This window comes from Panthera onca, chromosome A3 (assembly GCF_046562875.1).
Source record: "Panthera onca isolate mPanOnc1 chromosome A3, mPanOnc1 haplotype 2, whole genome shotgun sequence".
Lineage (NCBI taxonomy): Eukaryota > Metazoa > Chordata > Mammalia > Carnivora > Felidae > Panthera > Panthera onca.
In genome coordinates, this window is record NC_138341.1 from 110,332,337 (window position 1) to 110,346,554 (window position 14,218).

At 39.5% G+C, this 14,218-nt stretch overlaps 1 protein-coding gene across 2 annotated transcripts in view; it reads left to right on the forward strand.

Annotated features, from left to right (window-relative positions):
* Positions 1-14,218, forward strand: part of DNAAF9 (dynein axonemal assembly factor 9) — a 130,946-nt gene that overhangs the window by 21,793 nt on the left and 94,935 nt on the right. For both annotated transcript variants that reach the window (XM_081795316.1, XM_081795315.1), the window contains exons 4-7: positions 2,829-2,953; positions 3,839-3,935; positions 4,803-4,909; positions 11,606-11,683. In XM_081795316.1, coding sequence (XP_081651442.1) covers positions 2,829-2,953; positions 3,839-3,935; positions 4,803-4,909; positions 11,606-11,683 — 407 coding nt within the window. The remainder of the gene's footprint in view (positions 1-2,828; positions 2,954-3,838; positions 3,936-4,802; positions 4,910-11,605; positions 11,684-14,218) is intronic.

Sequence of the window (14,218 nt, forward strand, 5' to 3'; positions counted from 1 at the left end):
CTCTGCCCCTCCTGTCTGCATGCTCTATCTCTCTGTTGCTCTCAAATTAAACTTTCAAAAAAAATTATAAAGTGGTAGCAGTTTTATTCCCCAAGGGACATTTGGCAATATCTGAAGACATTTTCAGTTGTCCCAGCTATTGTTGATGAACTGATGTTCAGTGACTGCTGAACATCTACAATGCACAGGACAGCCTTCCACAACAAAGAATGATCTGGTCTGAATTGTCAATAGTACCAAGGTTACAGAACCCTGGTCTACTGTTTGTGAAAATTCTTCTGTGGTAAAATCCTTAATAGTGTGTATCCTTATAGATTGATTAAAGATTTCGTTTTTATTAGGAAGTGCAGACAGAGCAGGCTTCACTTCCATTAAATTTCTTTCAATTTGGGGCACCTAGGTGGCTCAGTCGGTTAAGCGGTCAGTTCTTGATTTTGGCCCAGGTCATGATCTCATGGTTTGTGAGTTCCAGCCCCATGTGGGGCTCTGTGGTGACAGTGTAGAGTGGGCTTTGGATTCTCTCTCTGCCCCTCCCCTGCTCCTCCTCTCTCTCTCAAAATAAATAAATAAAATTTAAAAAATAATTTCTTTTAATTCAAATTTAGTTTCAGATTTTGATTTTTGAAAATGTTTCTTCATGCTGGACAGCATCTACTGGTTTAGAAAGAATTCATCTTGGCAGCTCATTTAGAGTTATAAAAAGACAGGTGCTCATACCAGCCATACATTTCACTGAAGCCAAGGTTGCTAAGGACAGTATGGTACTGAACTTAAGGAAAGTTTAAATCCTCAAAGGTGTGCTTTTTTGTTTATCATTGTCTTTATCCTGTCACCTGGCACAATGGGTATTTATGAAATGAGCATTTTCTTTGAAAGAATTCTTTGAAGAAAAATAAATCATTAATGAATTAAAAGTGAATTAGTAACTTCATGTTTTAAATCCTAGTAATTGGCAAACTGAGATCACTGCATTTAAGCATCTACATTTTTTTTTGAAGTTTAATTTTTTTAAAGTTTATTTATTTATTTTGAGAGAGAGAGCACACAAGCAGGGGTGGGATAGAGAGAGAGGGAGAGAGAGAGAATCCCAAGCAGGCTCTCCACTGTCAGTGCAGTGGGGCTCAAACCCACCAACCAGATCATGATCTGAGCTAAAATCAAGAGTCGGACACTCAACCGACTGAGCCACCCAGGTGCCCCTACTTTCTTTCTTTTTCTTTTTTTTTTAATTAAGTAGGCTCCATACCCATCATGGGGCTTGAACTCATGACTCTGAGATCAAGCGTTCCATGCTCTGTTGACTGAGCCAGTCAGGTACCCCTGTGCATCTACATTTTGATCTCTGTGAGAGGAAAAGAGGCCAACATGAAGGATTTATTAAAAAACAAAAACAAAAATTTTTAATGACATCAGAGTCCTATGAGATTCTGAAAATGCTTAATTAGGCTTAGTAGCTGTTGCATTATTTCTTTTATTGGATCCTAATTCCTTGTGGAGTGTTACACATTAGTGTAGTGCACAGTCTTAGGAAACCCTCAGGCTCTCCAGATGATGTCAGTCTCTCTTCAGCACACGTTCTACAAGTAATTCAGGGCAAGGCTCTTATTAGAGGGCCTGTGTGAAGAGGACCAACAGGGTGAGAGGGTACCCTTTTCCCATCTCTTGCCACCTTTTGGCTTTGGTGCTTAACTAAGAGTCAGCAGTGAATATGCTGCACCATACTGCATTCCCTAGGATACCCGGGTCTGGTCAGGTGTGGAGCACAGAGTGATTTTTGAAAAATCAAAGGCCAGCATCCTGGAGCTTTATTTCAAGAGGCCACCCATTGGTGTCATCAGCTGCAGTCAGTATTCATCGGGCTTAGGTTTTTGTAGAATATTGGCTGTCACACTGTGTTACTGTGTTGGCATTGTCCTAAACCTGCTGCTTCAGGTGTTCTCTGCCCCCACGCTTCTCTCACTTCCAGCCACCTCCTGCAGCAACTTCCCTCGCGTCATCTTGTTAGAGAGATGCCTGAGATGGCTCTGAGGAGCCATGCAGTGAGCTCTGCTTTTCTTTTGGAAGTATGACTGCTTTCTCAGTCTTCAAACTGCTTTAATATTCCTGCCCCATTCCATGGCTCTTCTGTTAGTTTACCTAAATTTATTCGTACTCTTGGAATTGTTTTATTTATTTGACCCAGCAACATCCGTGATTACCCCTTAAGTCTGTGAGCTGCTGATCTATTTATAGCAGCTTTGTCCACTTGCCTCTACTTCCTTCCTCCCAGCTTTTCCTGTGTACAAAGTTCACCCCAGTACATAGTAACGCTTCCCAGAGAGCTGAACAGTGACATCCTCAGGCCCATGATTGCCTTGAGTCAACAGCCAAGGCTTTAGACACTGAGGTCTGCAGGAAAACCATCACTGGCCATAGTCGGTGATATTTCCTGCCTCAGTGGTGTTAGGCTGTGGCACATCCATTTGGTGTTTATCTCTGCAGCAAAACACCCAGCTAAGTCTGATACCATACATGTGACTGTGTTGAACTTTGCAAAAGCAGAACACTTTGAAGGCTGTTCTTTTGACTTATTCTGTGCCTGCATTGTCATAACCAGAGGGCCACAATGATTGGAGCATCGCGTGGGAACTAGAAAATCCTTGCTGTCCACACGTGAGTGTTCCACAGTCACTTTGAGGCACGTTGTCTACTTAAAGAATTTTTAGTTTAGAGTTTTGTTACCTTTTCTCTGAAATAGTTTTTTAATGGTTTTATTAATTAGGTGGACAGAAAATGTGCAAAAGAAATGCCTTTGACAATCTTGTGTTTTAAATTTGTTTTCCTTACAGATGTAATTATATTGGTAAAATCAGATAGTGTCCATCTGTACTGTAATCCTGTAAACTATCGCTATCTCTTACCCTATGTGGCACATTGGAGAAATCTGCATTTCCATTGCATGACCGAAAATGAGGTAAGGAGAAAAGATAGAACAGGCACTTAGAGACACTCTAAGGATATTCTTCAAAAAAAGTGTAGATCTGGACCAGGAGGCCCCTTAAAAAAAATCACTTTGCAGGATGTGGTTACACAAAAAAAGTTACTTGTTTTAGTGGAACTTCTCATAATTCATTATGAGGCTACCTTATAGATAAATTGTATGCCTGACAGAGACAAAAAGGACTCTTCAGATTGGGACCTAGTCGTAGGCTTGTGACCCTAGCTTCCTGTCCTACTTGTTCATCACCAGCCTGAGCCCATTCTCTCAGAGGACTAGTGCCACGGACTGCCTCAGGAGAGTTTGATAAGCTTTGTGACATTTCTGTGTTTGGATTTCTTGGTATTTGTTTGTTTTGGGGTTCTTTTCAAGTGTTTGGCTGGAAATCAGATTGGGACTTGAGATTTAGGATTTCATAGAAATTGTGACCTGATGTGGGTTAAAAACTCTTCTTTCTTTTTTTTTTTTTAATGTTAAAGATGTTTGTTATAAATTGTAAGCAATCACTAAAATAACACAACAGACTTCTAATACAAGAAGAAAAATAGAATGGAATCGCAAAATATACTGATGTACAGTTGGCCCTTGAACAACATGGGAAGCACCCTTCTTTCCATGTGAGCGTTTGGGGAATTTTGGAGGCAAATGTTATCTCTTGCATTTAGGTATCTGATCTATTTTGAGTTGGTTTTTATGTGTGGTGTAAGGCAACACAAGAAGTTGGCTTTGGAAACACCCTCTTGGGTGCAGTCCTCTATAAATGTCATTTGCCATAACTCTGATTGATAAAATACCGAGGAAATAGGGGATTTTGCATGATGTCACCTGAGAGCCTGTTTTCCTTTCAATTTCCCTCTTTAGTATGAAGATGAGGAAGCTGCAGAAGAATTTAAAATTGCCAGCTTTGTGGACATGGTTCGAGACTGTAGTAGAATTGGCATTCCTTACAGCTCCCAAGGTGAGTATCTGACAGCAAGCCCTATTAGAACTTTGCTTGGATGATGTGTGAATCCAGTGTTTCTACCTCCCCCTTCCATTGGAGGCATTCACCTGGGAAACCCATTGATCTATTTTTACTAAAGGCAGAGGATCAAACAGAATGAACTTTGGGGATTTTTCTGTGCAAGCTGGTTACTTATAACTGTAGTTTCTAAAAAACACAGCAGGCCATCTATTCAGAAGGAAGAACTGATAAGGGATTTACCACAGTTGCCGTCTAGCTGTGCCATTTGCTACTGTATGTAGAGTATAGCTGTGGAGCCTCTTGGTAATAAGAAATAGTAGCTGTTAAAAATATGCTGACAGAGAGGCTGAAAAATGTGTAAAAATAAAGGAAAAAGTCAACACATTTAGCAGTACTTATATCTTATTTTTTTCTTAAACTTTGCACATTGGAGCTATTGCTGCAAGAAAGGAAAATTTTTGATTTGGTAATTTTCCCTTAAGGAAGTTGATTGGCTATGTTTCTTAAGGGTGGGAAGAGCCGAGTTTGGGTCTGTTAATAATTATATCTGTTAAGTGATGCAAGTCAGATGTAATAGGCCACTATTTATTCGTTAACTTACTTGCTTACTTAGGAAACCAGAGTGTGCTATACTATAGAGAAATCTGAATTTATGTAGCTTGTTATGGTTTGCATTTTCTTTGACTTTCATTTTTAATTTCTAGTTTTAATATCTAAGCATTTTATCTGTTTTACTTTTATTCTGCTAAATGTGACCGTAATGAACTTGTGAGAGATGCCTGGGTAACCACTTAAGATCAGGTTTAGACTGTTATATCCAGGATGGTATTTGATACATGTTGTTGTATTTGATTCCTCTAGGTCACTTGCAGATATTTGATATGTTTGTAGTAGAGAAGTGGCCAATTGTACAGGCCTTTGCACTTGAGGGCATTGGAGGGGATGGATTTTTTACCATGAAATATGAGGTATGTATGAAAGACAGTATGCCTGGCTTTTATCTGCCACCTGCAATCTTTATGAAGGACCCCCACATTGTGATTGTGCATCATTATAACACTGAAAAGCTAATAGTGACCTCTCAAGAGTATGGAGCAAGTTAAAAGACTTGAAATGGAAAATAGTTGTTGTTTAAAGCTGGTCCCCAAACAGAACTCATATGTCCTTTCTTCTAGGAGTTTCTCTCTGTCCTCCTTTCTCTCTTTTCCCCATTCTGATACCATTGTTCTTCCAGTCTACTCTTGTAGCATCCTAGGCTGAATCCTCTTACAGCTTTTTTTTTTTTTTTTTTTTGTCCTATGTTATACATTTTCCACACACCCCTGTTCATGTATCCACCTGCCCTTGGTCTCTGGACTGGAAGCTCCTTGAGAACAAAAATAGTCTTTTCATTGTTGTGGTTTGTATCTCAGAAATTCATATAACTTGAGAACTATTCAAGAGCAATGAAAAGGGCAGTGCAAAATTTTGTCTAAGTACAATATACTAGAGGAATAAAAGGGTTATCTTTTGTGTTAAGAACAGTATCTTTTATTTCAATATTTCTTTTATCTAGGAGATGACCCATAAATATTTGTTAAGTGAATTGATGAATGAGTCTGGGAGAGGGGGTCATCCAGAGTGCATATTAAGGAGGATGGCCTGGTAGGTTAGCAGCATCCCCAGAAGCATCCACGGGCCTCTGAAGGATCCTCAGTGAGATGACCAGCCCCCAGCACAGAAATAGGGAGTGAGTATTGACATGCTCAGAATGGGGACATACTATTGGGCATAGAGTAAGTGGGACCTTTGGAAACATGACCCAGGGCTAATTGCTACCCCTCCTTTCCAAGAAGTAGCAGAATCCCTAGGAAGTGAGTGGGTGCTTGCCTGGTAGACTCCCTAATATGGAAGAAACATGGGCTATACGGTTGAAGAGAAGCACACCACTTGACTCCACTTTTCCTGCTCCAAAACTGTAGTATTCTCACATTGACTACAACAGCAGAAGTTATTAGTAAACAAGGCTGTGGGAGCTGCTCCCGCTAGGAAGTAATGCTCTCTAATTTAGAAGAGTAAGGGCTTGAAGGGGGCAAGCCATAGGAGGTAGAGAGGAAGCTTAAAATTTTTAGCAATAATGCTAATATTTATTTTTAATTAATTGTATAAACTGGGCATTTATAGTGTCTCCTATATGCCAGGCACTGTTCTAAGCACTTCATATGAGTTGGCTGTAATTCTTACAAAAGAACCCTCTGAAGTAGGTACTATTAGTTCCTATTCTACAGAGAGGTTAAATGAATTTCCCAAAAGCACAGAGCTAGTAGCTGGTGAGGGGCAGGGGTGGGACCAAATCCAGAGGGTCTGGCTTCAGAGCCTGTGCTCCTAAGCCCTGTGCTGTGGGTAGATTAGCATGAAAAAGCAGTACACTAGGAGGTCGCAGGGTTCTTGCAGACCACATGTGGCAGGCCTTTCTGGCTCCTGCCTTGAGGAGCATTACACTGTGCAGACAGATCCAAAAGGCACAAAATCCCCTTCTAAAAAACCTTTACGAGGTAATGTAGATCTTTTCTGTAGGGTGGAAGAAACCACACACACCATGTAGTCGGGCTACTATAAGTCTTCTCTCAAGATCCCTTTCTCCAGATTCTTCCCTTCTTTGTAGTTGCTAATTGTCATTCTCTCCAATACTTTTCCTGTTGTTGTCCATCTCGTTCTCTCCCCCACCCCCACCCCAGTTCTCTTCCTTATCGGCCTTTAGGATATGGAGCAGTACTCCACTCTGAGTCACATACCTAAGGCCTGATAACTGTCTGAGCCAGAAATACTTTTGCATCATTTGAAGGTCAAGAGAAGGAGAACTACGGACACTAGAAACTTAATTTTATTAAAAATTTCTGTTTTGTTGTATGTCCACACCCAGAACAAAGTCATTAACCCAGAGGTTGCTATGTCCCTGATGTAGTAGGTGCCAGCATGAGAGAGGAAACCAGATCCACATAACTTATACTTGGCATTTAGGCTGGATCAAACTCAGTTATGAGATAGAGAACTCTTCCTGGGAAGCAGCACAGGGAAGTTCCTCTGCTGGGGCTTTCCCTGCCTTCGGCTTCCTCCTTCTTAACTCTCCAGCTGCTGGAGCTGTGACCTAGTAAAGTAAATTTACATCAGCTAGCTCCCAAGGAGAGGATTCTAATAGCAAACTTCTGAATAATGAGAGTAACCATAGAACAAACATTCATTTACCTTTTTATGGACAAACAGAAGATGTTCGTATTGAAAGGTGGAATGAAACTTAACGAATAAGATTCAACAAAATATAGGAAGGAAACCATAGCATATTAGATGCAGAGATAAGCGTGCTTTTTAAAAACGGTTTCTCCAGGAAATAAAATAAAAATGAGAAAAAAGATGATCTCTTTTGTACCTGTTAAGAATGGGTAAATTGTAAAGAGACGCCTGGGTGGCTCAGTTAGTTAAGCGTCTGACTTCTAATTTCCACTCAGGTCATGATCTCAAAGTTTGGTGAGTTCAAGCCCCATATTGGGCTCTGTACTGACTCTGCAGAGCCTGCTGGGGATTCTCTCTCTCTCTCTCTCTCTCTCTCTCTGTCTCTGTCTCTCTGCCTTTCCCCTGCTCATACTCTGTCTCTCTCAAAATAAACTTTAAAAATTAAAAAAGAAAAAAAAGAATGGAATTTGTAAAAAGAGAAATGATAGGTAGGACACACAGAATTAAAAAGGGAGATGGATGACATGAGGAAATGTTATGTCTCAAAATTAATAGTAGAGTTAACGTTTGCATTTAAAATTAGAAATTTAATTCAGCACCCTCAAAAAATCAAATCAGTTGACACTTGAAAAGCTGTTCCAGGTTACAGAGAAAGGGGCCAAATATATTAAATCAGTCTATTGAGATTTAGAATGTAAGGGAGTAGGGATCCTGAATAACCACCTGCTGGCTGTCTGCTCTCCCTAAAAAAACTTTCTGGTAGTTGACCAGCTCTGCTGAAAGCATGAAGCTTCCAATTAGCCTTTCCATTTTGAAATAAAAACAGGCAACCAAAGATCACCAGACATTTGCTTTAAATACCTGTAACTTTAAAGGAAAAGATCAAGATTTTTTTTTTTTAAAGACATTGGGTAAGACCCAAAGATAATTAAGATATAGAGGAAAATTTAAGACCTAAAACTCCACTTTGGATGCCCAGACAAGATTTGGTGACCATAGAACAAGTGTTATGTTGTCATAAATTAACATGACGAAAATAAGAGCTCTGGGAAATTATAATTAATAAAATTAATAGAGGGGCTGGGAGGTAAAGTTAGGAAATTTTCTAAAAATGTAAAATTTAAAAATCAAGGAGACAGAATATATGAGATAAAAATTAAAAGACATAGAGAACTGTTCCAAGAAGTCTGATATACAAGTTGGAGTTGCAGAAAGTTAGAGCAGAGGTTATCAGGAGGGAGAAAATTTTTTAAAAGAATAAACAATTTCCAGTGATAAAGAGAATACAACTTTTAAATTAAATGACTTAAATGTAAATGAAGAAAAAAAACCTTAAATCTATCTATGCCTTTTTTGAACACTAAGAATAAAAGAATATCACAGCTTCCAGAAGAAAAAAATAAATCACCTACATAAGGCAATAGGAACCAGATTTCTCTCCTTCCCAAAACAACCCAACCTAACCAAACCAAAAGAACAAACAAGAAACAAAATATGTTTTCAAGACACTAGGCATCAGACACTGAGAAATAGTGATTCCCTGAGAAATAGAAATAAACAAGGTCAGGGGCACCTAGATGGCTCAGTCGGTTCAGCGAGCAACTCTTGATCTCAGCTCGGGTCATGATCTCATGGTTCATGAGCTCGAGCCCCTCATCAGGCTCTGTGCTGGCAGTGCAGAGCCTGCTTGGGATTCTCTTTCTTCCTCTCTTTGCCCCTCCCCTGCTCGAGCTCTTTCTCTCTCTCTCAAGATAAATAAATAAACATTAAAAAAAAAAAAAAAAGGCAAGCACAGCCCCATGATTTCGCTAGCTTAGTAATTTGAGAAAAATTTTCAGGCCATGGCATTGGGAGGGGGATACCCATGTGAATCCTAGTGTATTTCCTGAGTTGAGAAGATGCAGTGAAGGGTCTGGTAAGAGAGCAGCTAGAGTACTAAAAAGGAAAATGCCCAGAGAGAGAACACCAAAGGTCTGCCAAGATTTCCCTGCCCCTCCCCCCATCCCAAGTATTCAAGAGTATTGATCAATTCATCCATGTGTCAGGTAACTACCAAAGGCAAGAGTTAAACAAAAGACATCTGGGGGTGCCTGGGTGGCTCAGTCTGTTAAGTGACCGACTTCGGCTCAGGTCATGATCTCACGGTTTGTGAGTTCGAGCCCCGCGTCGGGCTCTGTGCTGACAGCTCAGAGCCTGGAGCCTGCTTCTGATTCTGTGTCTCCCTCTCTCTCTGCCCCTCCCCCATTCATGCTCTGTCTTTCTCTGTCTCAGAAATAAATAAACATTAAAAAAAAAAAAAAAAAAAAGACATCTGAAAAGTAATCCAGAACAGTGCATGATACATGCTAAGGGCTGGGAACAGTTAGACTGGAAAAACACATAATTCAAAGGGCACTGAGTAGAGTCCTTAGAAGGGTTTTGTCTCAGTAATGGGGAATAGTCACCCCTAAACTGAGCACTGCTCTAGACCTCCTAAAAATTCATAAAAGCAAGATCTAAAGGGATCAAACTGTTTCCAAGTAACTTAACTGCATTCCAGAACAAAGCACAAGAATATTTATAGGAATACAAAAATACGTAGTCTCCAACAAGGTGAAATTCACAATGTCTAGCATCCAAAGATTATCCGCTTTACAAAGAAATGGGAAAACATGACTGATAATAAGGTAATCATTCAAAATTGACCTAGAAGTGACAGAAATGTTAGAATTAGCAAAGAACATTAAAATAGTTATTCTAACTGTATTTCATATTTTCAAGAAGCTAGGAGGAAAATTGAACTTGTTGAACAGAGAGAGAAAATTTTCAAAAGACCCAAATTGAGCTTCTGGAGGTAAAAACTACATTGTCTGAGATGGGAGAGGTTTTAACAATAGATTAGACACTGCAGAAGAAAAGATTAGTGAATTTGAAGCTATAGCAGTAGAAACTATCAAGGTAAAGCATGGAGAGAGTGAAGAATCCAAAAGAATGGAAAGAGCATTAATGAGCTGTCAGTCAGGCCTGAGGACAGAATAAAGACATTTTAAAACTAAAAAACTTTTGCCTTCTGAAAAGATATTGGAGGGGCACCCGGGTGGCTCAGTCGGTTGAGCATCCGACTCTTGATTTCAGCTCAGCTCACGGTTCGTGAGATTGAGCCCTGTGTTGGGCTCTGCCTTGACAATAGAGAACCTGCTTGGGATTCTCTCTCTGCCCTTCCCCGCCCCTCAAAAATAAATAAATATTTTTAAAAAAGCTATTTGAGGATGTACTCCTGTAAACAAGTGAGTTAATTAAGAAAGAGAGAAGTAAGCCCTGGAACCAAATCCATCACCTGAAAGCTTCAGGATGATAGCAAAGAGAACTCTCAAAGCAAAAGTTGTAGTTGCACAGCAAGCTTACATAACAGCCAGACCAGAATAAGGTAAGAAAAAGAATTATTAGATTATCTGATATGTTTAAGTCATTGGTTATCAGTCAAGGTGATTTTGTTGCCCCTTCCCCAACATCCCACCTCTGAAACATTTTACAGTGTTTGGAATTACTTTTGGATTGTCTGGGGGTAGCAGTGTTATAGGCATCTAGTGAGTAAAAGCCAGCGATGCTGCTAAGCCTCCTACAATGCATAGGGAAGTGCCTCACAGCAAAGAAATATCTAGCCCCAAATGATAGTAGTGTTGATGTTTAGAAACCCTAGTGTAAACATAGCTAATTGGGTGGGACAATTAGAAAAAACTTCAGGGTTGATTTTTATTTTAACCGCACAAGTGAAAAAAAATGACTCTGTCGGTAGCCCTAAGAAAAATAAAATTGGTTTAAGAATGCAACTAGGAGTATAGCATACATGTTCCTATAGTAAATAATGTATGTATGATCTTAATGTTATAAATAGTAATTACTGGTATAATTAAAAAATCATGATATTAGATGATGTTAGGGTATAGGTATGTGGAGAAAAAGTGTGAGAATAGGGATGGTTAATATTTAATTTCTAAATTGAGAAATCAAATAGTGATAGAAGCATGTTATATCAAAATTTGGAGGTAACTACCAGAAAGAAAATGTTAAGAGACTTGTGAGTGATAGCCTCTGTGACAGTGGAGGTTTGGAGAAAGATTGGAGTAGGCGAGTCACATGTTTTATTCTAAGCCTTTAGTACTATTTGATTTTTTTTAAACCATGAGCATGTATTATTTTAATTAAAAAACTTAAGCAAAGGCAAATTGTGTATGTACATATATGTATATGTACTCATCATTGAAGATAGTCAAAAGATGTACCAAAGTTTCTGTAAAGTTAGTTTCCTTGAGTTGGATAGCATTTATTAATATGTATTGGTTCTAGTATAATTGATAAAAGTTTGATTTATTAGTCTAATCACTTAGTTTTCACCAAGATAGTCATTTCTGATAAATCTGATTGTTATAGTGATATTGACTCAGTTATTTCAATGTTTTTGCCCTATGTTGCAGCTGCAGGATGTGAGTTTGAATCTATGGAACGTCTACAGCAAAATGGATCCTATGTCTCTGGAGAGTTTGCTTTCAGAAGTAAGGAGCCTAACTATATATTTAACTTACAAATATTACAGCCAGCTCACTTATCCACTAACAGTATTTGAAGAAATGCAAGAGATATTTTTGTCTGAACAATTTCTTCCCAGATTGTTATCTTGAACTCCTTGGGAGTAGAAGTGGACCTGGAAAAGTGATACTGCCTCTTTTGCTGTGAGGAAACCTCACCTGAGGCGAAGCCAAAGCTGCCTACCAGGGTTTACATTTCCACCTAAAGACATTCTCTCGGTTGGGCTGGACTTTAGACAAACAATACAGAGGATGTCTTTTTGTACTCTTTCTCTGTGACAAAAAGAAAGCAAAGATGGGGTTGGGCTTAAACAAATTAAGAATTAGAGCAGAGGTCAGCACATGTAGGCTTTGTGTGCCCTCCATCTCTGTTAGAACTACTCGGCAGTGCTATTGTAGCCTGAGAGCACCCGTGGACAGTGCTTAAATGAATGGGGGTGTCTGTGTTCCAAGGAGACTTTATTTTAAAAAATATGTGGCCTGCCCACAAGCCATAACTTGTTGATTCCTGGATTAGAGGGTCGGGCATTAACTGTTCATCTGAACTTGGAAGAAAACATGAAGTTGGGTGGAACACTTTGCAGTGAGGAGCAACGGATAAAACTAAGGCTCTGGGAATACTTGCTGTGGTGAAGCAGCTCAGCAGTATCTCTCAGTGGCCATGGCTAGATGTGCATAGAAGAAGAACAGTGTGTAGCGTTTTAATTAATTTAGTTATATTATTAAAACCCAATGAAAATAACAAAAATGAAAACTGCAGACCGGTCTCACTTATCCATGTTGATGCCTGTATTTTAAGTAAAATATTAGCAAATAGAATCCAGTACCATGTCAGAGTATTCCCTGATGAAATAGAGCTTAACAAGGGTACAATATTTGGTTTAGTGTCAGGAAACCTATTAGTGTAATCACTATACTAATTTTTCTCCTTGGAACGATTTGTGATGATTCCATAGGTGTCTAAAAGGCATTTGATAAAATTGAACAGCCATTCTGTTTAAACATTTCTAATTAAATATAAAAGAAAAATAAAACCTGAACTTTTTATCCTTTGAAGAGACCTAGTCATCATCATCATCAATCCATGTCTAGCCTAATTATGGAAAAAAGTGAAAATGCAAAAACGTGTAACATAAGAATGCAAAAATGATAAAATTTAACCACAAAGAAAGAGAGATAAGTAGTTTAGGAGTTTCTACAACTGTCTGAGACCCATACCCAACTTGCCTGCAGTCATTTGAATGTGAGGATGCCATTGTTCACACATGGAGGCTAAATGTAGCATTGTAGTTTGGAGAACATTGGAAGCATCTCTGGAGCCCATTGAGAGGGACCACACAGAAGGACATTTTTAAGTTTGTTTATTTATTTTGAGGTGTAGGGTCGGGGGGAGAGGGAGAGCAGAGAATCCCAAGTAGGCTCTGCACTGTCAGCATGGAGCCTGAGGTGGGGCTCGAACTTATGAACCATGAGATCATGACCTGAGCCAAAATCCAGAGTCTGGGGCACCTGGGTGGTTCAGTCAGTTGAGCCTCCGACTTCAGCTCAGGTCGTCTCACAGTTCTTGAGTTGGAGCCCCACATCGGGCTCCGTACTGACAGTGCAGAGCCTGCTTCAGATCCTCTGTCCTCCTCCACTTGTACTCACTCTCTGTCTCTCTCTCTCTCTCTGTCTCTCTCTCTCTCTCAAAAATAAACATTAAAAAAAAAATCAAGTCAGCTGTTTAATCAACTGAGCCCCCCAGACACCCCAGAAGGATATTTAAAAAAAATTTTTTTTTTCTTTAACATTTATTATTGAGAGAGAGACACACACAGAGCATGAGCAGGGGAGGGGTAGAGAGGGGTAGACGCAGAATCTGAGGTAAGTAGGCTCCAGGCTCTGAGCTGTCAGCACAGAGCCCAATGCGGGGCTCGAACTCACAAACTGCGAGATCATGACCTGAGCCGAAGTCGATCGCTTAACCCACTGAGCCACCCAGGTGCCCCCCAGAAGGATATTTTTAATTGCACCTGAACAGATGGTGACATTTTTGGCTGAAGAAGCAGTAGTGGTAATCACCATGGACTATAGACCAGGCCCTTCCCTGGTTTTCTGACTTCCCATGAGCAGAGTCTGCTGAAGTTCAGACCCTACCCTCAAAATATTTTAATTTCGTAATTAACAAATGCACAAATGTACTCAGACTCAGACTCTGATCAATTGTAGATCAAAATTCCTTGGATCCCTATTTTAATAACCTGATAAAAGAAAAGGTATACTTTTGTAAAAGTAAATATTACCTGCTTCAGTTTTTACTGTTCTTTTATCACAAAATGGCTGGCATGTGGTAAAAAAAAAAAAAAAAAAAAAAAAATTAGAAGAAAATTTTATTGTTATCAAGAAACAGTCAAGAGAGGGCACCTGACTGGCTCAGTCGGTAAAGCATGCAATTCTTGATCTCAGGGTTTTGAGTTCAAGCCCTGCACTGGGTGTAGAGATTACTTAAAAATAAAATCTTAG